The 27,959-nt window shown below is 40.8% G+C and overlaps 2 protein-coding genes across 3 annotated transcripts; one reads left to right on the plus strand and one right to left on the minus strand.

Moving 5' to 3' along the window:
* Window positions 1–6,181, minus strand: POLR2E (RNA polymerase II, I and III subunit E). Its single transcript, XM_072111541.1, has 7 exons — window positions 5,438–6,181; window positions 4,068–4,242; window positions 3,868–3,983; window positions 3,671–3,751; window positions 1,024–1,082; window positions 820–898; window positions 1–301 (listed from the first exon to the last, which is right to left on the minus strand). Exons 1-7 carry the CDS (start codon window positions 5,492–5,494, stop codon window positions 236–238), a joined length of 633 nt encoding a protein of 210 aa, XP_071967642.1. The 5' UTR covers window positions 5,495–6,181; the 3' UTR covers window positions 1–235.
* LOC140064518 (uncharacterized) lies at window positions 5,617–27,666 on the plus strand. Of its 2 annotated transcripts, none has more exons than XM_072111505.1 (9): window positions 5,617–5,743; window positions 9,454–9,543; window positions 9,782–10,076; window positions 11,766–11,897; window positions 11,993–12,075; window positions 15,608–15,845; window positions 22,028–22,156; window positions 22,896–22,993; window positions 26,746–27,666. In XM_072111505.1, exons 2-9 carry the CDS (start codon window positions 9,473–9,475, stop codon window positions 27,212–27,214), a joined length of 1,515 nt encoding a protein of 504 aa, XP_071967606.1. In that variant the 5' UTR covers window positions 5,617–5,743; window positions 9,454–9,472; the 3' UTR covers window positions 27,215–27,666. The 2 variants fall into 2 exon arrangements, with proteins under 2 accessions (XP_071967606.1, XP_071967615.1); XM_072111514.1 differs by having other exon boundaries at window positions 5,643–5,815.
* Window positions 27,667–27,959: the final 293 nt, after the last annotated feature.

The following is a 27,959-nucleotide window of genomic DNA, read 5'->3' on the forward strand; positions in this document are numbered from 1 at the left end:
TTTGTCAAAATGCATTTTTTTTTTACTTGGGAAACAGGCCAAAACAAACAAATAAATCACTTTATAAAAGCTATATATGCCATACCTGTGCCACTTAAAGAAATGCATATAAAAATGAACAGTAACAACATAATATACACCTAACACTTGCCACATTTAGTTAATAACTAAATGCTCAGTCTTTCCAAGGTCTTCCACAGATGTGAATCATATGTGGCAAAATCACAGGGACACTTCATTGCACCAAGCGATATGTGATGTAGCGGCCAGCAGTCTCACTGGGACGAATGATCTTTACCACCTGTAAGATAGAAAGATCTTCTCTACTAAACAAAAAGCTAAAAATTTACATTCACACACAAATTGAAGGGGATGTAATTGAAATGCGCACATCCTTTCAAACAATTGGAAGAAATACTGACATACAGATGAAACAATGCACAGAATCTTTTAGGGATAAGTTGAGGAGCCTGAAAGTGCTATAGGGATGGGAACTATGTACCAGAATAGGCAGGTTTCACACAAAGGAGTTATTGTACAGAATGCTGTGACACATGTAGAAGTTGTTAAAGGGGCTAAAACTGCGGTTCCACTTGAGAGCTGGAGTAATGGCAGCTGCGATTTACTTAAATCGGTGCAGCAATGAAGATGTTTGTTTTGAGGCACAAAAGATATGTTTCTGTTCCTATTTTCAGCTTCCCAAACTGCACTATTATTGGTTTAGGAGGCATTCTGTCCCTCAGTTTTCAAATTTCCAGGTATTGCTTTCTTTAATGGGATCACCATTATTAATTATTATTTATTTACAGTATACCTTACCTGACCTCTCTTCAGTCCAAAATATCTGGCAACTGGATCTCCAGCCTGTATACGAGGGAGTTGAGATTCTCTGAGTTTACTGAACAAGTAGTTAAGGAATTTTCAGGAAACAAAATAAAAACCTTCATAAAAATACTAAGCATTAAGAAAACCCTTTAAAATACAGGTAAATGTCATCAGATGGTCAACATCAAGAAAGGATACTATCTTGCTAGGAGCTCTGTCACTTCATCCTTTGTCATAACAACATGTTCAGGAACCAACTGTAAAAGGGAAAAGGACATGCATAAATGATGGCACAAAGCTTTCACGGCAAAGCTATGCACTGAGAGCAGCAGTACAATACCCACAATGTCAATAGTCCTGCAGCCCCTTCACATACCTACGTAGATTTTCAAATAGTTTCTTAGTAAGTACAATCCTAAACATATTTTATAAATGAACCCCATTTTTATTATATTTATAATCAAAAGCTTTTTCTTAACTTAAATTCTGAACAAAGGAAAAGGGCAGAATAACAATTTAAAATACAGTGCAAGTCGGAACCGTATACTTTATTATTGCAACCCCAGTCAGAACCAGGATTAACAATAAATCTTAATTACAGGCACCATTGATAACTGTTAAAGCTGTTTATTGTAACCTAGGACTAAAGTACAGTAAATTACAAACATCCAGAGGTCCGTTTGTAACTATGGGTGGTATGTAAGTCAGGTGCAATGTTTTCAGTTTTATGTTTAACCCCTTAACTCCGAAGCCACTTTTCACCTTCCTGACACGGCCCATTTTTTCAAATCTGCCCTGTGTCACTATAAGTGGTTATAACTTCGAAACGCTTTAACATATCCAAGTGATTTTAAAATTGTTTTCTCGTGACACTTTGTACTTCATGTTAATTGGTGGTATGTTTTGCATTTATTTATGAGAAAATCAGATATTTGGTGAAAATTTGGAAAAATTCTTGATTTTCGAACTTCAAAATGTTCTACTTTTTCCATACATAGTCATAACCGCAAAAAAAATGTAATAACTAACATTCACTAAATGTCTAATTTATGTGGACATGGTTTTTTAGGCATCCTCTTATTTTTGTAGGATGTTATGGGCCTTTGAACGTTAGGTGCGATTTTTCACATTTTCATAAAAAAAAACGCGAAATCAACGCAAAACGCAAAATCCTGCTATTGAGGGACCTGCTCAGGTTTCAAATCACTTTGAGAGACCTAAATAAAAGTAAAACCCCATAAATTACCCCATTATAGAAACTACACCCCTCAACGTACGTAAAACAGCTTTTATGAAGTTTGTTAACTCTTTAATTGTTTTACAGGGATAAAACAAAATCGGATACAATTTTGAAAGTAAACTTTTTTGGCTAAATGAATGTGTTTTTCAAAAAATCTACAAATTCTCAGTGGATAAAATACCAAAACGCTCCACAAAATTAGATACCCAATCCCTCCCGTGTATAACAATACCCCATATGTGGTGGTAACCTGCTGTATGGGCACACGCCAGGGCATCGAAGGGAAGCTGCGCCATTCAGAGCAGATTATGCATTGTCACTTTTTATTGGCTATACAATCTTTATTTGCGACCTATTTTTTGCGACATGAGATGCACTTTACAAATACTTCATTTTAGTGGGTCAGTAGCTTGATTTTATTTTTATTTTATTAACTCTTGAATGTACGGGTGAAAAGAAAATTGTCAATTTTGGTTTACTTTTCGTATTTTTTGGGGATTGTACACTAAAAATACTATATTATCTTTATTCTATAGGTCACTACGATTACGGTGATACCTCATTTATATAGTTTTTCATTTATTTTTACAATTTTACTGGATAAAAACTAATATAGAGGAAATCTCATTTGTTTTTGCATCGCCATCTTTTCGGAGACGCAACTTTAATATTTTTTGGTTGACAGAGCTAGTTTAGGGCTTATTTTTTACGTGTTGAGTTTTTCTTTTCAGTGGTACCATTTTGGCGCACATAACTTTTTTTGATCACTTTTTAGAACATTCTTGTGTAGAGATTTTATGAAAAATGTACATTTTTGGCGTGTTTTTTGGGTTTTGTTTTTACGGTGTTCACCGAGCGGGTCCAATAATGTTTCTGAGTTATTGTACGGATTTTTACGGATGCGGCGATACCAAATATGTGGGCGTTTTTGGCAATTTTGTGGGGGGTTTTTTCACTTTATTGCATGTGTATAGAGAATATTTGTGTTTAGGGGACTAACTTTTTTTAATTAATTCTTTTTATTAAAAAATGATTTTATTTAATGTTTTTAACTTTTTAAATTAACTTTTACAGGTTAGCTTGAACAAGCGATCCACTGATCGCGCATGCTCAGTGTGTTACAGCCAGGTCCTGCTAGAAGGCAGGGACCAGGCACACAGAAGAGGATCGCACAGCCCCGGGCACTGGCAGTCCCGGGGCTGCGATCGGAGCAGCGGACCCCCGGATGCGCCGGGGGCAGGTGTTGGTTATAATATATAGCTAACACCCGCAGCTTCTGGCACCGGCTCCATTCAGGTAAATCGATCTGCCTGAAAACACAGTGATTTTGAATTTCAAAAATGGCAAATTTTTCTAAATCATTAATCATTTGTTTCTTGTAAATAAAAAAAAAACTTAGCCAAAATTTACCACTAAAATGAAGTACAACATGTGGGGGAAAAAACAATCTCAGAATCTTTTAGATAAGTAACAGTGTTCAAAAGTTATAACCATATAAAGAGACGCAGGTCAGAATCCAAAAAATGGGACTGAGCCTTAAGCTATAAAATGGCTGCGTCCTTAAAGGGTCAAATATCCATCTTTTCAGCAGCTGTCTAAACATACCTCATGTTCTGTGATGTTTATCAGAAGTTCCTGCTGTAGAAACTGTTCAAGGATGTATTTGGGAGCCATATCTACCAGTGACTAAAACACAAAACATCATGCATAGGTGAAACACAAAAATACTAATAAGTGTCATTATCTCCTTAACCATTGTTATTGCCTTTAAACCTTCTCATTGTTGGGATAAAGAAAAGTACCTGTTTAGCAGATGGTGTCATCCCCTGCTGCACCACAATGATGGCTCTGGTTATGTTTTCTTCCTGCATCCTCTGACAGTACATTTTAATGGTTTTTATTCCAACCTTTGGTTCCTCTGAAATTTCACAGAAAGTCAGTAACACATAAAATATCCATAACTGTCATTTAATTCTACCCCTTCCATGATTCCAACACTTACCTGGGAAAAACACAAACATCTGATCAGTGGGATCATCATTATGAGCGACTAACACAGTGAGGTCAGTTCGCCGAGGACGGCCCTCACTTGGCTTGTCACCAAACTGGGCCTTAAATTCATCCAACGTCTGGTCCAATTCATCCTGTGTCACTAGGTATCCTCGGTCATGGCACAACTGTTAAACACAAAGTGTTAAAGGAGAAATGTTAAAGATATTAACACAGTGTAAATGTACTCAATAGATCCAAAAGGAAATGATCTAGCTAAAAAGCACTACACATCTACATTTATTCATCCATTAAAACCTTACATATTATATATACCCGAGTATAAACTGACCCGACTATAAGCCGAGGCACTTTATTTTACCAAAAAATGGTCCAGTATTAGTATGATGCCAATATTTAATAACTATGTTAATATTTTGTCCAACAATCTGCTTGTTTCCGCCATTTTTGTCAGTTTGCAGGATAGTCATGCCTCTACCCACTTCAGTGAAGCTGCTAGGATTCTCCCACCGGAGAATAACATCAAGCCTCTAACACTGGTGTAAGCTCAGTCTATGTCCAATGTGTACAGACATCTGATAAATGGCTCAATGTATTTATTTTAGGATATTGTCCAACTTTGAGATTTCCCTGTTAAATGGATTTTCCACTTTCCATTGGTTTGTGTAAGAAAAAGTTACACAATTTTCCAATATACTTTCTGTATCAATTCCTCACAGTTTTCTAGATCTCTGCTTGCTGTCCTTATATCCAAACTTTCAGGGGATAGAAATCTTTCCATGGTTTTGTGATGGACACGCATGTGCATTGCTTGTTATATGACAAAGCTCTGATTACTCTCTGTGATAATAAATGTTTGTGCACCTGTGTGTCCATCACATAACCATGGACAAATTTCTATGCACTGGAAGGAAAGATAGAAGCTTTCTATAGAAGCACAGCAAGCAGAGATAGATAAAACCTTGAGGAATTGGCACAAAAAGTATATTAGAAAATAGCATAACTTTACATTACACAAACATTATCGATTATTTGCTTAATGTGGACAACCCCTTTAAACTAGGACCCAATACATCCCTTTAAAGAAGTTTCCCCACCATATAAACAGGAGAGTCTGACCACTGAGACCACACAGCGATCACAAGACCCGATACCCCTCACTCCAATATCCTGCAGGAGGAAGATATCCCCCCAGGGGTCAAGCTCTAAACCCCTATCCTGTACACGTGGGAGAGCCACAGAACATACGACTGCTCTCTGTTATCAGTCAAGGGGCTTCATAGAAGCTGACTATAATGTTCCTGCATAGGACAAGTGCTGTACAGGCACTGACAAGACCTTCCCAGGAAGCTGAACACCTACCTGCATAATGGTCTTCCGAATCTTCCAGAGCCGGTAAGTTTCCTCCTCATCGTCCATATCCACTCACAACACGGTCCAGCACAGCCCAGTAGCCCGCTACCTCCTCACACCACGAGGTCTTTCCTGTTCTACGTAGGTGTCCTAGGAACTTCCTGTCTGCCGCGAAGGCCCCCTGCAGAATGAATAGCTGGCCATTCGATTGCCTGTTTTTGCTGTGCTTTCAACTGATAATGAGCTGATTTGCAACCCCCTTGGCTGAGCTGCGTACATGGCTTGTTTCCTGTAGCGTTTACACTGGTTAATACGGTGAGCAGGACTCGTGCTGACTTTCTGAGTAGGAACTGTCGCCAGTAGTGGTTATCGGCTGCCATCTTCCTGGTAGGCAGCTCTGCATTGTCCAGACGTGTTTACTGTGTGAACCTGACTGCGGTGACGTACTAAGCAGTCTGTTTAACTAAATGATTGGGTCAAGTTCACTTTCCATTTATTTTATAGTATTTCCCTAACTTGAAGCAATTGCATATCATAGCATAGTGGCCGCAACCTCGCATCATCCGGGTACATTGGGTCAGTGAGCAGGGGGCACCTGCTTACCACCAGGATGAAGGTTTGTAAACCAAGCACACTGACATACTGGTGTGTGTACCCTCTGGCATGATTTTGTCTTCCGTAGCTTCTTAGGACCTTGTTTATATGAAAATAAAGGTTATCAAAATTATGCAAATTAACCTGAGGGGCTCAAGGCTCAATATATGTAAATTGGAGACTGGAGCCCCGGGCTTATTTGCAAAATTTTTAAATCATTTATTTTGTAAAAACAAAGGCATAAGAAGCTAAAAGATGTGTTAATTTTGCCAAAAGGGGCACACTCCAGTATGTCAGTGTGCCTGGTGGTAAATGTACTTTAAAGAGGACGGCCAGTGATGTGTCTTTTTTTTTTTTGGTGCATTTTTTTTTTTATTGTGTTTTGGCATCCATGTAAAATGCATCAGTTTTAACTTTGTGTTTTCTTACTTGTGTTTGTCTGCGTATCTGGGGTGCGTGTTCATTGCTTTTTTGAAACACATGCGGTTACGTACACAAACAGCAGGGAGATTAAGTTCACTGCATTTTTATAAATTCCAAGAGCTCAGATGCATGCAATTAATGCACATCAAGCATTGCATTTTTAAAACCGCAAGCAAACATTTGAAAAACGCATGCGTTTTCAATGTGTTCAAAATTGTGACAGAAACACCACGCCATTTTTTGGATGCTTTTCAAAACACATTTTTTTTAAAACCATGCGTTTCGCTGATTTGAATGCATTTTTCTTCATTGCTGAAGTATAAACAGTTGTGTCCCAATGTTAACAACTTCCAGAATTAATGAAAATGCTTTCACCCAAACGCAAAAAAAAAAAGCCTTGTGTATACACACCCTCATGCACTGAAGATAAGATGATGGAGAATATTTGGATGTTGAGTAACATGAATCATTCTGACTGAGAGTATCGCACAAGTACCGATATTTCGATGCATTGTGCAACCCTACTACCCAATAACTTAAATTCTTAAAGGTTGCACTTGACGGTCTTTTTCCGGCCTTGTATACTATGATAATATAAACTTCGACCTTTAATATTTTCAACTCTGGCACAAGCTATACACAGTCTGGGGGGCATCAGTATGTTGATGATCCTCATCCCTGCACTCTTCCTGGAGACCCTGGGGAGGGCTCTGATTCCTGTTTGTACCAAGTTGCTCCATATAAAGCAAGCCCACCCCTACAGAGTCCTTGTGGAGGGGGAGGTGGGTCCCTTGACTGAGTGAGATATGGCCCATGCTGCTCACAAATGGATTTCCCTACAACCTAGGTGATTGGATGTCACATTTATGGAACAAACTGTAGCGTGTGAATGGACTAATATTGTAAGCATTTTGAGGCTATCTTCCATTCCAAAAACACCAACCAATTTATCCCTGTTTCTACCTTCCGCTGGAAGCGCATTCAGAATAGATTAGAGAGGTCCTTCCCACACCTCCACCACACATGCAGAGAGATATCCACAGACGCACTATGTGATTTTAAATATCTTTCATTATCAAACTATTTGTATAAAAAATGACACATAACAAACACTGATACTGTGCCTGAATGCAAAGTCCATTAGACTGTACAGCAATCCACGTTAAACGTTTAGCAGATACCTAGCCACACAGATGAGATTGATGTGGGTCCTTCCCCTTTCTCAAGCATCCATTCCAGCCTTGTGTCCTTAAGAGTATTATAACTCTTCTGGAAAAAATTTAGTGCAACCTCTGGTGCTAAGTATTCAGCCCCTTTGCTCAGTATTGAGTAGAAGCACCTTTTGAGCTAGTACAGCCATGAGTCTTCTTGGAAATGATGCAACAAGTTTTTCACACCTGGATTCTTCCTCGCAGATCCTTTCCAGTGCCCTCAGGTTGGATGGTGAACGTTGGTGGACAGTCATTTTCAGGTCTCTAGAGAGACGCCTAATTGGGTTTAGGTCAGGGCTATGGCTGTTCCTGTCAAGAATGGTCAAAGTTGTTGAAGCCACTGCTTTGTTATTTTAGCTGTGTGCTGTACTTGGTCGCATTCATCTTTCCTTCAATTGCAACCAGTCGCCCTGTCGCTGCAACTGCAAAACACCCCCATAGCATGATGCTGCCACCACCATGTTTCACTGTTGGGATTTTATTTGGTAGGTGATAGTGCCTGGTGTTTTTTGCGAACTATATGAAGGCTTCCATATGTCTCGTACTGAGGAGAGCCTACCGACTGGTGGATAGCTGCAGTAATAGTTGACTTTGTGGAACTTTGTCACATCTCCCTACTACATCATAGTGTTTTTGGAAATCTTCTTTACATCACTCACCAAGGCTCTTCTCCCACGATTGCTTAGTTTGGCTTGATGGCCAGGTCGAGAGAGTGGTGGTCCTCCCAAACTTCTTTCATTTAAGGATTATGGAGGCCACTTTGCTCTTAGGAACCTTGAGTGCTGCAGAAATTCTTTTGTAACCTTGGCCGTATCTATGCCTGCCACAATTCTGTCTCTGAGCTCCTTGGGGAGTTCCTTTTGACCTCATGAATCTCATGTGTTCTGACATGCACTGTGAGCTGTGAGGTCTTATATAGAGAGGTGTGAGTTTTTCTTAATCAAGTCCAAACAGTTTAATTGAATGAGGGAGTAGAACCATCTTAAGGAGGATCAGAAGGAAATGGACAGCCTGTGAATTAAATATCAGTGTCACACGGTCTGAATACTTATGACCTTGTGATATCTACATTACTATTTTTTTTCTGTCGGGTGCAGAGTACATTAATGAGCAAAAAAAGAACCAATTTGATCTTGCCAATTGGCTGCAATGAATGTAAGAGTGAAAAATTTAAACTGGTCTGAATACTTTCCGTACCCACTGTAAATCTGCGTAGTCTAACAGCTTCTGTGCTACTGTCATTTAGTTTTAGGCCAGAAAATGTACTAGAATTTGGCACACTTGCTGATGCTCCTTTATCAATAAGCCATGTCTTCTTTCATACTAGTTATGCAAGTATCTAAAACTGTTGGGATCCAAAGGGTGTATGAGAAAAGAGTGCAGGTCTTCTTAAGGGGTCCGACACCGACCCCAAAGTCCAATAGCAATCAAATTATGACTCAGCACTCCGTATAGGTCAGATGAAGGATTTTTTTATTCCACCATAGTAGTATAACGTTTCGCCAATTCAATCAAGGCATTATCAAGCTTGACAACCCCGACACGTGTTTCGCTAGTAGCTTTCTCAAGGGGAGTGCTGCTTCATAATTTGATTGCTAAAAACTGTTAGGAAATGTGGTAAAAAACCATTAGAACATTTTTTTTTTTCAGTACAAATTAAATAATTCTGTCTCATTTCATCTCCCCTATTGTGTGATCCTGGCAATGTCCAGCTACTGCCTGTTCAAGAATATCAACCAAGATTTAAAACGATGCTACAATGTTTATAACAGAATTACTTCTTTTCATCCTCCCTAGGTTTGAAGTTATCACCAGAATGCCAATGACTTGTGTGGCATATGGTTGCCATAACCATTTTGTCAAAGGATGTGGGAAACAATTCTTCAGGTAACCACTTTTACTTGTATTTTTGCATATCAGGAAAGTTGTTTGACTAAAGATGGCTATAAGGGTGGCTAGTGGCCGAACTGCTTTAGGTAAGTTTCTGCTTATAATACATGTGAAACCAAGCATTCTCCAGTTTCTCCACACTGAATGAGACATCTAAAAATGGAATGGGAACCGGTTCTTTATCTGCTAAATCAGCCAATCATTGTAGCTTAAAAAAATTGTTCATCTTCCATAGGTTTCCATTGAAAGATCCTGACCGCTTGTCCAATTGGGTTATGGCTATACGACGCAAAAACTGGAAGCCTTCTGCCTCCAGCAGAATTTGCAGTGATCATTTTACCGAAAATGACTATATGTTACGTCCAGGAGCAATGGTCCCTCGACTACGACTAGATGCAGTACCTTCTGTTTTTGATGGATTCCCAACCCACTTAAAAGAGCGACTCGAAAGAAAAAAAACTTTGAAAAAGGAAATAGATGACCAAATTATTGTAATTTGTAATCATCATGGACCTCAAGATGCTGTTCGGGTACTAGTATATAGTATAATCTTATTTTTATTGCAAATATGTCTGTAAGGTCATTAACATAAGCCCTGTGTAGTGTGATTCAGCTGTATAGTTAAGGCAAGCACATGTGAGCAGCCCTCTGCATTATTTGTTATAGGACTTGCAGGTAAAGCCTAGCAGGCCCGAGGTCTGCTACTTGGATAGAATACCTGAGGTGTGTACACGATATATGCCACACCCAACACTAAAGATTATGGTCCTTATCAGCCACTCCAATTTTGGCTGTAATGTGTTTTCATTTGTTGGCTTTGCGACCAGAGCACCGTTATGGAACACTTTGACGTTCCCATCCTTTTTCAGGTTTGCTCCGTCCATCCTTCTCCCCCTCCCGTTTGTTCGTGAAATTGCTCCAAAGCTGTAAAAAAAAATAGTTAAAAGACATCTACCACCACATTTAGGGATGGTAGACTGTCCCCAAATGGATGCTCGTTACCTTAGGGGTGTCGAGGGACTGCTGCTGGCATGCTCCAGGCCATCTTCTATATTGAAATATGCAGTTATAAACTTTATGCAAATGAGCCGGAGGCGCTCACGGCTCGGCTAGCTGAGCGTCTCTTGGTTCCATTGGAACATAATTTATGCACGCCCCCTCATCTATATACATCCTCAGCCCCAGCGGAAAGCGCTGCAGACAGCCGGTAATCTCGTGCATGCGTGGGAACTACCTCCCTTGTGTAAACAGCCGGAGAGAAGTGCGGCTGCGCATGAAAAACACATGTGCGACTTTGCCGGCATCGAGGATGTATATAGATGTGGGGGCGTGCATAAATCATGTTCCGATGGAGCCAGGAGGCTTCCAGCACCTTGTTGGTGTACCTAATAAAGTGGCCGGTGAGTGTATATCTTAACTGGTTCGCAACCGCCCGCCGTGTATCAGGGTGTGGGTCGCACTGCATGGAGAGGGCTCACGGGCTGAGCCCTCTCCATAGCCAGTAAGTCTTTGCATATTGTAGCAAAGACTTACCGGTAACACCCACGATCGGTGCCAGCACCGATCGCGGGTGTTATCACAGTGATGGCTGCCGGCAGCCTCAAAAAGATAGCGGCTCATGGGCGCCACCATCTTGCCTGGGATCGTCGCTCCCCGTGACGTCATCGGGGAGCGGCGATCCATCTCCATGGAAGAGCCGAGGCTATTTAGTTTTAACCCCTTCATTACAATGTGCTGATAACACATTGGGGGTCATTTACTAAGGGCCCGATTCGCGTTTTCCCGACGTGTTACCCGAATATTTCCGATTTGCGCCGATTGCTTTTCGACCATATCCCCAACCATCAAAATTTGAATAAGATACAGTTTCTAAAATGGTATTGAGGGCTGAAAATAAGCTCCAGTCAAACATAATTTACAACTATATTTACTTAGAACAAAGTCCTCCAGCCATTGCGAAACTCCAATTAACAGCTATCAACTGCCAGACCTTGTCATGCGTTGTACTTGGGCAACAGCTACAGACACACAGGTTGTGCAACACTGAGTCGGAGAAACAACATTACAACACAAGGTAAAAAAACTACTTTGTGAAATGAAAGGAGGTCCAACAAAGGAGGTCCATACCTACAGGTCTTGGGACGTGTGTCTAATGCTGAACACTGCCATCTCAGGGGGTCCCTGTTAACCCCTTTAACATTTCTGTATATGTTTTACAGGAAACCTTTGATTCTGAAGAACCAAACAACAGAGATGTAGCTTGTAAGAATTCTGAGAGCAATTCAGTTCAGGTCCGAAAATTCCCAACACAGGAAATAGAACAAGATAAAGCCAGGAACCAATATCAAAAGGTGAATTGATGAGATGGCAGGCATTCTCTTGCTGGCTGCTTGAAAGTTTCCGTGTGGGTGACAGTACTCTAGACTCTTGCTTGTTTTCTTTCTAGAATGAGGTGGACAAGGTAAAGACTTGTGCAGTCCATGGGTGCAATAATACCTATTATGAAGGATGCCAGCAACTTTTCTTCAGGTAACCTAAAAAGGTTAATATATTATGATGTGCGCGGCAATTGTACCCCCACTATCTGCTTGTTCTACCTTATCTTGTGGAGAAAGCTTACCAGTCATACTTGGTACAACTCCCTGGAAACGCATGTGGGTTCGGGCCAAGGACCGCACCCTGTGCGCTAGCGTCGTGTTATGAACGGACGCCTAGCGGAATGTGTGACTGTGGCCTAAAGGAAAGCAGTAGGAAATTTCTAGACTGAGGACTTGATGTTACAAGTATGAGGCCAGTCACATGCATGGGGAAGTGAAAACTGGGAGTGTGTATGTGTACAATTTATGCAACCAAGCTGTTGTTGGTAAAAGTTTCATAGTATGAAATAGTTTTGTTTTTTTAATTTATTTATAAGTTATTTTTGGGTGTTATGCTGTGCACCCAAAATACACTAGCCTAACCCACAGATAATTGCATAGACTGGATATACATCAAATACATTTTCAGATGTAAATATTAGGTCTCTCTGGTTTATCTAAATTAACAGAAGTTTTCTTATTCACTCAAACATACACTCACCGGTCACTTTATTAGGTAATAAACCTAATAAACCTGTCAAACTGCTCGTTAACACTTAATTTCTAATTAGCCAATCACATGGCGGCAACTCAGTGCATTTAGGCATGTAGACATGGTCAAGACAATCTCCTGCAGTTCAAACCGAGCATCAGTATGGGGAAGAAAGGTGATTTGAGTGCCTTTGAACGTGGCATGGTTGTTGGTGCCAGAAGGGCTGGTCTGAGTATTTCAGAAACTGCTGATCTACTGGGATTTTCACGCACAACCATCTCTAGTGTTTACAGAGAATGGTCCGAAAAAGAAAAAACATCCAGTGAGCGGCAGTCTGTGGGCGGAAATGCCTTGTTAATGCCAGGGGTCAGAGGAGAATGGGCAAACTGGTTTGAGCTGATAGAAAGGCAACAGTGACTCAAATCGCCACCCGTTACAACCAAGGTAGGCAGAAGAGCATCTCTGAACGCACAGTACGTCGAACTTTGAGGCAGATGGGCTACAGCAGCAGAAGACCACACCGGGTGCCACTCCTTTCAGCTAAGAACAGGAAACTGAGGCTACAATTTGCACAAGCTCATTGAAATTGGACAGTAGAAGATTGGAAAAACGTTGCCTGGTCTGATGAGTCTCGATTTCTGCTGCGACATACGGATGGTAGGGTCAAAATTTGGTGTCAACAACAATAAAAGCATGGATCCATCCTGCCTTGTATCAACGGTTCAGGCTGGTGGTGGTGGTGTCATGGTGTGGGGAATATTTTCTTGACACTCTTTGGGTCCCTTGGTACCAATTGAGCATCGTTGCAATGCCACAGCCTACCTGAGTATTGTTGCTGACCATGTCCATCCCTTTATGACCACAATGTACCCAACATCTGATGGCTACTTTCAGCAGGATAATGCGCCATGTCATAAAGCTGGAATCATCTCAGACTGGTTTCTTGAACATGACAATGAGTTCACTGTACTCAAATGGCCTCCACAGTCACCAGATCTCAATCCAATAGAGCATCTTTGGGATGTGGTGGAACGGGAGATTCGCATCATGGATGTGCAGCCAACAAATCTGCGGCAACTGTGTGATGTGTGATGACATCATTTCAATATGGACCAAAATCTCTGAGGAATGCTTCCAGCACCTTGTTGAATCTATGCCACGAAGAATTGAGGCAGTTCTGAAGGCAAAAGGGGGTCCAACCCGTTACTAGCATGGTGTACCTAATAAAGGGGCCAGTGAGTGTATATCTTAACTGGTTCGCAACCGCCCGCCGTGTATTCACGGTGGCGGTCCGGTCGCACTGCATGGAAAGGCTCACGGGCTGAGCCCTCTCCATAGCCAGTAAGTCTTTGCATATTGCAGCAAAGACTTACCGGTAACACCCGCGATCGGTGCCAGCGCCGATCGCGGGTGTTATCACAGCGATGGCTGCCGGCAGCCTCAAAAAGATAGCGGCTCATGGGCGCCACCATCTTGCCTGGGATCGTCGCTCCCCGTGATGTAATCAGGGAGCTGCAATCCATCTCCATGGTAGCCTCGGGTCTTCCGAAGAGCCGAGGCTATTTAGTTTTAACCCCTTTATTACAATGTGCTGATAACACATTGTAATGAATGAGGAGGAAAATCCCCATATACTGCCTTACTGTAGTATGGCAGTATATGATAGGATCGATCAGACAACCTAGGGTGGAAGTACCCTAGGGCAGTGATGACGAACCTTTTAGTGACCGAGTGCCCAAACTACAACATAGACCCGCTTATTTATCGCAAAGTGCCAACTCAGAAATTTAATTTGTGATTTATACTCCCTTCTCTGTCACAGTTTTCATTGATACCAGCACCTGAGGACAACAATAAAGCAGAAAATAGTCCCGGGTAGAGCTGTCACTTTAAAATAGCTCTGTGCACAGCAAGTCCTGGGCTGTCTGGGACTGCAGGAAGATACCTGGAGTCATCTCTGGTGATGGCCTGAGTGCCCACTGAAAGGGCTCTGAGTGCCACCTCTGGCACCAGTGCCATAGGTTAGCCATCACTGCCCTAGGGAATCTGAAAAATAGTAAAAAGAAAAAAAAAAAAGTAAAAAAAAAAAAATTATAATAAAAAAAGCTTAAATTCAAATCACCCCCCTTTCCCTAGAACTGACATAAATATAAATAAACAGTAAAAATCATAAATACATTAGGTACCGACGCGTCCGAAAATGCCCGATCTATCAAAATATATTAACGGTTTTTCAATGCGTTTAACCCCGTAATGGAAAATAGCGCCCAAATTCGAAAATGGCACTTTTTTGCCAGTTTGAAAAATATAAAAAAATCTATAAAAAGTGATCAAAGGGTCGTACAGTCCAAAAAATTATATCACCCACAGCTCCTACACCAAAGTATAAAAAAGTTATTAGCGCCAGAAGTTGGCAAAATCAAAAAAAATAATTTTTGTACAGGAGGTTTTAATTTTTGTAAATGTATGAAAACATTAAAACCTATACAAATTTGGTATCCCCTTAATCATACCGACCCATAGAATAAAGTAGACTTGTCATTTGGGGCGCTCAGTGAAAGACGTTATATCCAAGCCCACAAGAAAATGGCGCAAATGCGTTTTTTCACCATTTTCACCACATTTGGAATTTTTTTCCCGCTTCCGAGTACATGGCATGGAATATTTAAACCTTCACTATGAAGTGCAATTTTTTACGCAGAAAACAAGCTGTCACACAGCTCTTTACGTGTTAAAATAAAAAAGTTATAGATTGTTGAAGGTGGGGAGTGAAAAATGGACATGAAAAAACAGGAAAGGGCCCGGTCCTTAACCGGTTAAAATTGAAACACTATATTAGAATGTTGCAACAGTTTGTAATATGCAGTACAACAGAAACCTGTCATTTTTATTTTTTCTATATCATCAGTCATGTTGTACCATTATTCATCATCTAATTCCTATGTTGTATATTTGTATTGATAGAACATGGTATATTGTAAACTGTTCACAGGTTTCCAATCAATGATCCTGCATTGTTGTCCAAGTGGGTTGTGGCAATACATCATGAAAACTACACAAAATCTGAATCTTTAACATCATATAGCGTTTGTAGCAAACACTTTACTGAAAAGGACTACATCTTATATCCTGGAGCAACAGTTCCTGAACTAGGACCAAATGCAGTGCCTTCTCTCTTCATTAAACTGCCAACAGAGATACCCACAGCCTTGGAGTCTCAGGAACATCAGGTACAATATTTAGCAATATGTACTAAATTATGATTTACAGAACTTCCTAAAAGAATAACCCATCCAAAACAGAGAGGGCCCAGGTGATTCCATGGGAAGTAGATGCCTTCTGTTCTACATTTGTGTGGTAGAAGATTGTATCAGGCGTTTTTTTTTTTTTTTTGTTTGTTTGGTTGGTTGGGTTTTTTTTGCCAAAGGGAAAGGTTGTGCAAATGCCCAGGTGAAGCAAGTGGCTCGACCTACACTAGAATAAATAGTATCCATAAGAAACAAATACTATTTATTACGAGAGTCCTGCACAGGGCACCTACTTGAATGCACTGTGTGCCTTTGAGACACTGCAATGTGATCATTGTGCTGCCTCTGCATCAGCTGTACAAGAGGCAGCAGCAGTTGGAGGATGCTGTGGGATTGGGGAAACTTAAAGGAAGCCTGTCACCACATTTGCACATTCAGTGCAGCCAGTGATAGGTTCCTGTAGAGCCCTATTAACTGCCACCCTTGTTTTATCCAAAAATTGTTTGGGTTACATCCACATAAATCACCTTTTATTACACTTTTATTATTAGCACCCCTTAAGTAAAAAACAAGGATACCTGCGCTGGCTATAAAATTAGGACTATTAGGTTCGGATAAACGCTATACCACTAACGGATCTACAATGATTTAAACATCAGTGTGCACGATGCACTAACTTGTAAGTGGCACCCCTCCTGTGTGGGAAGTTTGATTCCTTCCGTTTAGTGAGGTTTTGTCCCGTAGGTCTCGTAAATCTCATGTAGAGCAATAATCTTTTCGTGAGGTGTATTTCACTTCGGATAGCGTTTCCAAGCCAAGTAGTAATCCACAAAATGCAGATCAGCACGCGAGCCCCGGCCGGTGGCTTCGCTGTATCTGACTAACAAGGTACCGGTGACGTCACCCTAGGTACGGTCCGTCTGGTGAGACAAAAGGGTTTTCCACCGACGCGTTGTCGAGAGCTCCGGCTCTCTTCCTCAGGGTTGAATTCCTAATCTCACTGATGCGGGTAATCTTACAGGTACGGTGCCATTATTAGGGAGAGAGCTGATCAAGTTCTTGTGGTTGGTCTGGACAAATAGTTTCGTTCTGTTTAGTTTTAAAATGCATCTTTTTATAATTCTGTTGTATCGCTATCCCCAGATAAGGTGCCATTCTCAAAACATTTTTATTAATTTATAAAAAAAAATATATATTTATTGTTAAAAACATAATATTAAAAAATCATTGTTTCCACCACTGTTTTAATTAATTAATTAGTTGTCTTAATTAATTAAAACAGTGGTGGGAACAATGATTTTTTAATATTATGTTTTATTTGTGTTACGAATTTAAACACAAAGTATGTGACATGAGATGGTTAATTCTAGAAGAAATCCCACAGGGTAATGATATGAAAAAGAGGCTGCTACAACGAGAAGTATACTGGATTACTAGATTAGATACGTTACAACCTCAAGGTCTTAATGAGCAGTGTAGTTTTAATGTATTTTTGTAAAGAGTAAATGTATTTTCTGTAATGAATTATGTAGGTTTGTGCAATATGTATTTGTGAAGTTTTTGTGCCTTTTGTACGGTATTGGTGATAGGGAAGAGGTTTGTACTGCCATGGGTTAATTGTGGAGTACTGAGGATTTAAAACCCACACCTAGGCGCTACCGCGCATGTCTGAGGAAGGAGGGTTCCCCTCCGAAACGTCACAGGACTCACCTGGCGCTCGTTGTCTCAGTGAAGCCATGGAAGTTTGAGTGTGGACTGTGCAATACTACTACGGCATACTACAACCGAAGAGGGGTGAAGTACTTATGCCAAATGTACTTGTATATATGCTATTGAACGATAAAAAATGTTTGTTCTGCAAAAGAATTTTTGTGGTCTAGAATGTAATTACTGAATGTCGACTGCTAGGAGGGTGAGAGACTCCGAACCATAGACCAGTGTACACACTCAGGAGATAAGAAGGAGCGTTACATGTTCTTAAAGTTTGTGACTATATGTTTCTCTCAAGAGTGCTCCTATATTAAAAGCTAAATATTAAAAGCCATAAAATAATGGCAACATTTACGGAGATCTCAAAATTAACAGAGAATAAAGCAGAAACATTGGCTTTCACTGAGACCGAGCGCAATGCCATTTTACAACAGGCAGAAGAAGCAGGATTTTGTTTTGATGTTATTAAAGATAATGCAACCAAGAATTACGAAAAACTGCTAGAAGTTTTAAAGAAACGTGAAACAAGTTTAACACTGCATGCATCAACTCTAACTGAATATATTAAGACCCAGAGGATCCCGAGAGGGATGAGATGTAGCCTACGCCCTATGCTTCTTAAAGAAGATTTAACTTTTGTTCAAAAATGGTTTGCGTTATGCAATCGCCACTCCATCGACCTCATGTTGCTTACTGTTCAGCACCTTCAATGTGCGATTGAAAAGACCAGGTGCGAATATGAGACATTGGATAATGAATTTAAAAAGTCCAGCAAATTGGACATATATAACAAAACACACGAAGAAATGAAATTAAATATGGATAAACTTAAGGACACGCTCCTACGAAACAAGCTCTCGAAGTTTGAGCGAGACATTAAAGATTACCAACTAAATCGTGTGTACACTTGGTCGGAAGAACGGAGAATACACCGCAATAAAAGAAGAGAACTACATGATTCAAATATCTCGGATAGTGATTACACAGATAACGAAAGGAGAGATAAAAGCAAAATAAGAAATAAAAGAAGTACGAAATCTGGTGATTTTTTAGCAATACGCGACGAAACGACCAACGACACGGAAACGTCAAGCGACGGAGCAACAGGAGGGACTCCAAAGGGGATGACGACCAGACAGAAACAAAAGAAGAAGTAAAGAATTTGGTTGTGAATATTTCCTCACGCATATTATCCAGAGAAGAACATCTAGTTATTAATAAAGGCTTAGGGTTCGTCCCTACACAAAAGATGGACCCATTTGATTTTTCAGTTGACTTTTTTAAATTCTGTCGAAGTTTGAGAATTAAAATGTTTTTCCAAGGGGCTAAGAAAAATGACAAGCCAGTTCCCACTAGATTGAAAAAGAAGAGTAAATTTGATCCATGTATCTCCTCTCCTTTTTTGGATACATTTCAAAAAATTGTTATGGATGATGTCATGAAGAATTGGGACGCGTGTAAAGAAGTTAGACGCAATAACCTATCGAGACAAGAACGTGGTGCCTTATCTAATTTAAAAAAGGATCCATCGATCATTGTGAAAAAAGCCGACAAAGGCGGTGCCACCGTGGTTATGAATAAAGAAGACTATTGCAATGAAGCTCTTAGTCAACTGGCAGATCAGTCAGTATATAAAAAATTAGAAAGAGATCCAACCACTGAGTTTAAAACATACATCGATGGTGTACTGGAAGAAGCCCTAAATTCCGGAATAATCACGGATGACATATATAAAGCTTTGATTGTTGACCTCCCCAGGGTCCCTATCCTTTATTTGCTTCCGAAAATACATAAGGGGCTAAGCCCCCCCCCGGGAAGACCTATCGTGTCAAGTGTCAGCTCTATTCTTCAGCCTTTGTCGGTTTATGTAGATTCGTTTCTGCAAAAAATCGTTACTAAATTGCCAAATTGCTTGAAAGACACTAACGGTTTCCTGATAAAACTTGACACTGTGAATTGTTCAGAGGTTACATGGCTATGCACACTGGATATAAAAAGTTTATATACCAACATACCCTATGAAGAAGGGACTACAGCTGTCTTGGAAGCCTTGAAGAAAGAAAGCTCCCTGAATAATAGAGATATTAGATTCATCATGTCATTGCTAGACATTATCCTTAAGAAAAATTATTTTAGATTTGGCAGTGATTTTTACTTGCAGCTACAGGGATCCTCGATGGGGGCCCCTGTGGCTCCAAGTTACGCCAATATTTTCATGGCGTTTTTTGAAGAGAATTTTGTTCTACACAGTCAATGGTCCAGATATATTGCTTTATGGACCCGCTATGTGGACGACGTCTGCTTAATGTGGACAGGTCCCGAAGAAAGTCTAGATGAATTTATTTCATATTTGAATCAGTGTCATACTCTTATTAAGTTTGCAGCAGAAAAGAATAATAGTATATTGCATTACCTAGACGTAGAAATCAGGAGATCTCAGGACCGCTTCATTACTACACTTTACACAAAGGAGACTGACCGCAATAACTTACTTGCATTTGACAGTCATCATTCCCCACAGACCTTTAAGGGCATCCCCAAAAGCCAATTCATTAGGGCTCGTAGAATATGTAGCAATAATGAGGAATATGAAGTACAGAGAAAAAAACTCGTGAATAAATTTGTAGAACGGGGGTACCCACCGGAAGAAGTAGAACAAGTGGGATTAGAGGTGGCGAATATTCCACGTGATGAAGTTAGGGTATCCAAGACGAATAAAAAAGAGTATGACGATCGCCCTGCCTTTATTTCTAAATACGACAAACATGCACAGTTAATTAAAAGATCTATTGTAAAAAATTGGAGCATTTTGACTCATGACCCCAAGTATGGTAAATTGTTTAAGGACCCCCCTAAATTCATTTATAGGAAAGGTAAATCTATAGCTAATGAATTAATCAGATCCGATTTTGTAGATAAAAAAACATCTCGTCAAACTTTTCTGGCCGCAAGGAGGAATGGCACTTTTCCATGCCTCTCCTGCCAGAACTGTACCGGCATCATTAAAGGTGATTCATTTTGTCACCCCAGCAAAGGGACCAAAATTCCGATAAAAGGTTTCTTTACGTGTAACACCTCCTCTGCTATATATATGCTTAAGTGCCCATGTGGGCTAGCGTATGTTGGCCAAACTTCTAGACCTATAAAGACTAGGCTTAACGAACACAAATCTGTCATTAGACAATTTTTGTCTCTTAGTGCTGAGGAGGTTAAGAAGAACGTTGAAAAAGCTAAACACGAAACGGGTGTAGCTAGGCACTGTTACGAATTTAAACACAAAGTATGTGACATGAGATGGTTAATTCTAGAAGAAATCCCACAGGGTAATGATATGAAAAAGAGGCTGCTACAACGAGAAGTATACTGGATTACTAGATTAGATACGTTACAACCTCAAGGTCTTAATGAGCAGTGTAGTTTTAATGTATTTTTGTAAAGAGTAAATGTATTTTCTGTAATGAATTATGTAGGTTTGTGCAATATGTATTTGTGAAGTTTTTGTGCCTTTTGTACGGTATTGGTGATAGGGAAGAGGTTTGTACTGCCATGGGTTAATTGTGGAGTACTGAGGATTTAAAACCCACACCTAGGCGCTACCGCGCATGTCTGAGGAAGGAGGGTTCCCCTCCGAAACGTCACAGGACTCACCTGGCGCTCGTTGTCTCAGTGAAGCCATGGAAGTTTGAGTGTGGACTGTGCAATACTACTACGGCATACTACAACCGAAGAGGGGTGAAGTACTTATGCCAAATGTACTTGTATATATGCTATTGAACGATAAAAAATGTTTGTTCTGCAAAAGAATTTTTGTGGTCTAGAATGTAATTACTGAATATTTAAGCACTTTGTCCAACCCATCTACATCTTAGCGCCAGTGTATATCAAAAATACCCCCCTATTATTAGCATCTCCCATCTAATACTCCCCACGCCTTACTGGTCACAGTTCATGTCATTTAACCAAAGCGACATCAGCTCAGGTCCTTTAGCCTCCTAACAAAAGCAAACTGTACCCCATGTATGTATGCGACCACATGAAGTCACAGCAGCCTCCATGGACTTCTACTCCTTTCCATCCTCCATGGATGCTGCTGTGATTTCAGGACCTGTAATGTCACTCTGGACACATGCCATGAATGTAACAAGGCACTGTAAAAAAAAAAAAAAAAATTTGACACAATATTTCCTATCTGTACAGCATTATATGTCTGTAGTTGAATATTAGCAGACGGTCCCTAAATACAAGGAGGCAGAGCAGGGATTAGAAGAGACAGAGCTGTCAGTCAGAATAAGGGGGAGAGAGAAATCTAGTGACAGGTCTTCTTTAAGTGGTTTATTATTATTCAGTAGCTTGCATTAACTTTTTGATACGCACATGTATTCCTTACTTTTTTTTTATATATCTTGCTATAGTTACTCTACATAATTATGTATTCTTTTATTCTCTCATTGTAGACAGACTCTATACAGATGACTGTACCAGAAAAACAATCAAAAGACCAAATATTAATACCATCTGAAATCGGCAATACCAAACTACATGAGAAAAGTAACAAGGAAAGTCTATCAGAGCATAAGCAACAGGTATTATTCCTTTAGGTTTTGCTATTGACATCACATTTTTTGGACTAGTAATTTAGTTTACAGGCACTGGATTTTGGCTCTTCTGTAATGTGGAATGAACTAAGGGGGTTTTTGGTGTCTGATCCTAAAGAGTACCAAGCAGCTAGTTAGACTATCCCTAGGTATTATAAAATGACTTGGAACAATTCCTCTGGGTTAATGGTGTAGGGTTAATATGTATTATGTAGGTTATTGAGCTCTTTTGGTTGTTTGGTATAGATCCATAGTATAATAGTATATAGGTGTTCTTAGATACACCTAATTCCTGGAGTGTGTTCTTTTTCAATCACCCTTGAAATGGATTCTGCACTCACCCACCACTGTTGTCTTCTGTGGTTGTCCAGGCCTTCCCCAGCTCACCAGTGCGCTCTGTATCACCACCATCATCATCATCATTAAGAACTCATCTGTCTACATGTTGTAGGTCACAGCAACCGCTTTTAAAAGCAAATGCAACGCATGGAATTGTCTCTTGACCTTTTAGCAGACCATTAAATAGCTTTTTAGATATTAATGGGTTGTCATTCCTAAACCTTTCCTTTAGGAAATATGCGAATATCACCAAATCAAAGCTGAGAGTCTGCATCTTTAGCCCAATATACAGTATATTATATTAATATGTATATTAAATATTAATATGTGTCTCTATCTAAATATTTCTAGACCTGACTGATTATACCATATTCTGAATTGTGTCTAGGTAAAACATGGACCTTCAGTGAGCAGCCATCCAGTGACCTGTGTGGTAGATGGTTGCTACAGGATCTTTGTTAAAGGATGTGGGAAAAGATTTTTCAGGTAATCACTTTTCTTTTTTGTAAGCATAAATGGGGCCCTGTATATATATCAAAGAAATTGATCTAGTATAGGCAATTCTTCCATTTTTCCTTATCTTTCCTCAAAGCCAAGTAACGCCTACAATACAAGGTTATAAAGAGGTATATGGCTGCAAAAAATGAGGGTAAAGGGTGGAAAAGGCAGTGACCGTATTCCTTCTAGAGCAAAAGAAAAGAAAACTGTCATGTTGCCTTTTTTGGCATTTTGCACATGACACAGCTGACCTCTTCTTATATTGAGCTGCTGTACTAGGCACCGTATCTAATAAGTGAGAGAACCACTGTTACAAAGTGGGTAAGGTTAGATAATTGGATTTGGAATCTGTATCCCAGACAGCAAAATTGGGTGTCAGCTTGATTATTGCCATTGATAGGTGTGTGAAAAAGTTTTGGGCATCCAGGTGCTGCCAGCTACATATGGAGGAGGGGGACCTGATATGTTGCCTTTTTAGGAGAAGGGAGGCACAAAGGTACAGGTTCTGAGAGAAGGAAAGAGATACAGGAGTTAAAGGGGTATTCCCATCTCGGCATACTTTCTGTATCAATTCCTCATGGTTTTCTATATCTCTCCTTTGCTGTCTGTCTGTAGAAAGCTTCTATGTTCACTTCCAGTGGATAGAAATCTGACCATGGTCACACAGGTGCACTGCTTGTTATATCACACAGCTCTGATTACTCTCCATGATATAACGAGTCGTGCACCTGTGTGACCATGGTCAGATCTCTGTCCACTGGAAGTAAACATAGAAACTTCCTATAGAATTAGGGCAAGCAGAGATCTAGAAAACAGCGAGGAATTGCTACAGAAAATATATTGTAAAATTGTATAACTTTTATACAAACAATAACATTAATTTGCCAAAATGGGAATACCCCTTTAAGGCTTTGTGAGACAAAGAGGAACATTAGGGCAGGCCTTCACCCGATCCCCTTAAGAGGATCCCTTTACAAATCTTCTGTCATTCATGTAGAAGAGTCCTGCTCATGGCTCCAATACCCACATGTACACTCACCGGCCACTTTATTAGGTACACCATGCTAGTAACGGGTTGGACCCCCTTTTGCCTTCAGAACTGCCTCAATTCTTCGTGGCATAGATTCAACAAGGTGCTGGAAGCATTCCTCAGAGATTTTGATCCATATTGACATGATGGCATCACACAGTTGCCGCAGATTTGTCGGCTGCACATCCATGATGCGAATCTCCCGTTCCACCACATCCCAAAGATGCTCTATTGGATTGAGATCTGGTGACTGTGGAGGCCATTTGAGTACAGTGAACTCATTGTCATGTTCAAGGAACCAGTCTGAGATGATTCCAGCTTTATGACATGGCGCATTATCCTGCTGAAAGTAGCCATCAGATGTTGGGTACATTGTGGTCATAAAGGGATGGACATGGTCAGCAACAATACTCAGGTAGGCTGTGGCGTTGCAACGATGCTCAATTGGTACCAAGGGGCCCAAAGAGTGCCAAGAAAATATTCCCCACACCATGACACCACCAGCCTGAACCGTTGATACAAGGCAGGATGGATCCATGCTTTCATGTTGTTGACGCCAAATTCTGACCCTACCATCCGTATGTCGCAGCAGAAATCGAGACTCAGACCAGGCAACGTTTTTCCAATTTTCTACTGCCCAATTTCGATGAGCTTGTGCAAATTGTAGCCTCAGTTTCCTGTTCTTAGCTGAAAGGAGAGGCACCCGAAGTGGTCTTCTGCTGCTGTAGCCCATCTGCCTCAAAGATCGACGTACTGTGCGTTCAGAGATGCTCTTCTGCCTACCTTGGTTGTAACGGGTGGCCATTTGAGTCACCGTTGCCTTTCTATCAGCTCGAACCAGTCTGCCCATTCTCCTCTGGCATCAACAAGGCATTTCCGCCCACAGACTGCCGCTCACTGGATGTTTTTTTTTTTTTTCGGGCCATTCTCTGTACACCCTAGAGATGGTTGTGCGCGAAAATCCCAGTAGATCAGCAGTTTCTGAAATACTCAGACCAGCCCTTCTGGCACCAACAACCATGCCACCTTCAAAATCACCTTTCTTCCCCATACTGATGCTCGGTTTGAACTGCAGGAGATTGTCTTGACCATGTCTACATGCCTAAATGCACTGAGTTGCCGCCATGTGACTGGCTGATTAGAAATTAAGTGTTAACGAGCAGTTGGACCGGTGAGTGTATGTAAACATAAAGAGACAAATACTGACCTACTCAAACATGCCCTATTGCAGTGGTGGTGAACCTATAGCACAGGTACCAGTGGTGGCACTCAGAGAAATCTGTCAAGACATCCTCCTGCAGGTTGTGCTTTGCCCAGCACTATTTGAAAGCCACACATCCTGGGCTTCCTGGGAATGCAAGAGGAGCGTGGTGGTGTGGACAGGAGTAGATTATCATTGGATTGAACTATTCTTCCTGGTATTTTTTTTGTGGGGGGGGGGGGGGGTAGAAAGGCATAAATAATGAGTCAAATTTCTCCTTTTTTAACAGTATTTAACCAAATGCATGGGGTCACTCATACACACAGAGCAGGGCACAAGTTATCAGTCTTATACACTGATAGACTTCACTACTGGTTACAAGACTTGTTAGAGTTTGTTTTCTAGTCACCTTGGCAACTTGGTTTTGGCTGAAGCATCAATGGTACCACACAGAAGTGAGACATTCAGCATACCCAGTGTTGTGAGACACCATCGCAGTGGGGTTTAGGTAATGAGTAGGGATGTCAATGACACTTGGTTATAGAGAAGAACCATACTATTATATTATGACCCTAGAGAACTCTGGGAGAAAAATAGCATGAGAGGAATCTGTACCTGACTGCTTTGGAAAACAAAGTGTTGTGGATCATAAAAACAAACTATGTAAGCTTCAGTTTTTGATTAACCCCTTAATGCAGACTTTTTTGCATTTTCATTCACTCTCCACTTTCAAAAACTTTTTTTTCATTTTTTGTGTACAGAGCGGTTTATGGGCATGTTTTCCATTACGTCCCCCATGACTGCCCACCTAGAGAATTCACCTTGACCTTTGGTAGTTACAGGAAGTTGCAAAAACTAAATCTATCTATTCTTCTGGCCCTCTCCTCCTGCGGGCCTCCTAGGGTGTGACACTGACACACACACACTGACTCACACTACCGTGCAACTTCTGAACACAGCCTATAGGTGAGCATAGCGAGCTAACAATGTGCATGTACATAGCAGCTTCTCTACCTAATACTGAATAAGGGAATATTAGCATAACACAAGTTCCTCTTCTCCACATAAACTCCCCCTGAGTGTGGAGGGGATTATAATGTTCAGATACCAAGACTGATATCTGTGTTATCCGACCCGGCTCTCATTTCCCTGCCTCTCTTGTGTTGTCGGGGAGAGGGGGGGGGGGCATTGTGGGAGCAGTGTGGCTACTGGGGGAGCAGAGTGCCTAATGGAGGTATTTTGGCTACTGGAGTAGCACTGTGGCCTCTGAGCGATACATACAAGCCACGCCAGTGTATGTTTATTGTTATTTAACACTATGTTCAGCATTGTGGTTGCTGATTGTAATCGTTTTACTGTATGAATGTAACTACTAAACAGCTCAAGTAGATACATTTTATACAGCGTCCCACGCAAAAATGAGTTTGACACCCGTGCCCTAGAGAATGGTATTTTCACCACTTGTTTTAGAGAAAAGTCCTCTTTAATTACAATTGTCATTCTTTTCAGATTTCCTATGAAAAACCCTGAGCGTCTTTCAAAATGGCTGAAGGCTCTTCAGTGTTCTCCTGAGTGGAAACCGTCAGCATCCAGCAGAATCTGTAGTGATCATTTCAGGGACAAAGATTACATTGTAAGGCTTGGGACACTGGAACGCCGACTACGCATAAGTGCTGTGCCTTCTGTCTTCAAAGCAAGGAAAAGTAGAAGAAAACAAATCATTGAAAGTGACCAAAACTTAAGACACCATAGGTCCTTGGTAGATGAATTCCTAGAAGAAATAAAATCTTGCGACCACACTTATTCAGCAGCGCACAATGAAGAAAGCCTCCCTCGTTTTAACCCCAATACTGTGAAACTCAAGAAGAAAGTGAAAACCTTGCAACGACAGATTCAGAGACAGAGACATACAATAAAAAAGTTGTCTGAAAGAATTGCACAGTTAAAGAACAATAATGCTCCTCTTCACCAAAGGTAGAGCACCTTTTGTGTGAAGGTCACTGCTGAGCTCCTCGGATGGCAATGGACTTCACAATAGGAGCTGCAATGGGTATTACTAGCAATGCTTCGGCAACGCTAGCTAATATTGTGTTCCTCAAGTAACAGTTTAACCTTCTAATAGGAACAGCTTGTGTGATGGCTGTTGTCCCATTCACATCTATGAACAGGTCAGGAAAATGTCAGTAGATTTGTTTTAGTCTCTCTTTTAATCTTTAGGCCTCTGAGTTTGTCAGTAGTGTGCTGTTGCTTCCTGCTACTAACGCTTCCTCTTTATGTTAAGTAACCTCTCTGACTCTACTTGGAAAGAGTAACTTTCTTTTTCTGAAAAATGGATACATAATGTAAGGGACCGTGGGAACCGATGCACAACTTTAAGAGCTTACTACTTTTTTTCACCTGCATAGTTAAAGGGAACCTACCACCACGAATCTACCTATAAAGGTAGATCGGGTGGTAGGTGGATGCAAGGGACGTGAGGATAGCTCTTTTTAGAGCTAATCCTCACGTCGCTGCTAACTTTTGGTAGACTTTATTGAGCTAATATGTAAATTTCGTTATGCGCCTACTGGGGCGTGGAGTAGCCGAGCACGAGGCTACACAGCGCGGCTACTCCACGCCCCAGTAGCCACATTACTCCTCCTACCCTGTTGCGTGCGCAGAAGCTCCGACCTCGGAGCTGGGACTGCTCAGCCGCCGGCCTGCGTTCTGCGCATGTGCAGAAC

The sequence above is a fragment of the Engystomops pustulosus genome, chromosome 1 (assembly GCF_040894005.1).
Source record: "Engystomops pustulosus chromosome 1, aEngPut4.maternal, whole genome shotgun sequence".
In the NCBI taxonomy this organism is placed as follows: Eukaryota; Metazoa; Chordata; class Amphibia; order Anura; family Leptodactylidae; genus Engystomops; species Engystomops pustulosus.

Excerpts from the sequence above, each read along its gene's own strand:
- LOC140064518 (XM_072111505.1), top strand. The coding sequence starts at position 9,473 with ATGCCAATGACTTGTGTGGCATATGGTTGCCATAACCATTTTGTCAAA. Across the intron at positions 11,898-11,992 it reads CCAGGAACCAATATCAAAAG|AATGAGGTGGACAAGGTAAA; the intron begins GTGAATTGATGA and ends TTTTCTTTCTAG. Across the intron at positions 22,994-26,745 it reads TGTGGGAAAAGATTTTTCAG|ATTTCCTATGAAAAACCCTG; the intron begins GTAATCACTTTT and ends CATTCTTTTCAG.
- POLR2E (XM_072111541.1), bottom strand. The coding sequence starts at position 5,494 with ATGGACGATGAGGAGGAAACTTACCGGCTCTGGAAGATTCGGAAGACC. Across the intron at positions 1,083-3,670 it reads TAAACATCACAGAACATGAG|TTGGTTCCTGAACATGTTGT; the intron begins GTATGTTTAGAC and ends TCCCTTTTACAG. Across the intron at positions 302-819 it reads TTGGACTGAAGAGAGGTCAG|GTGGTAAAGATCATTCGTCC; the intron begins GTAAGGTATACT and ends TCTATCTTACAG.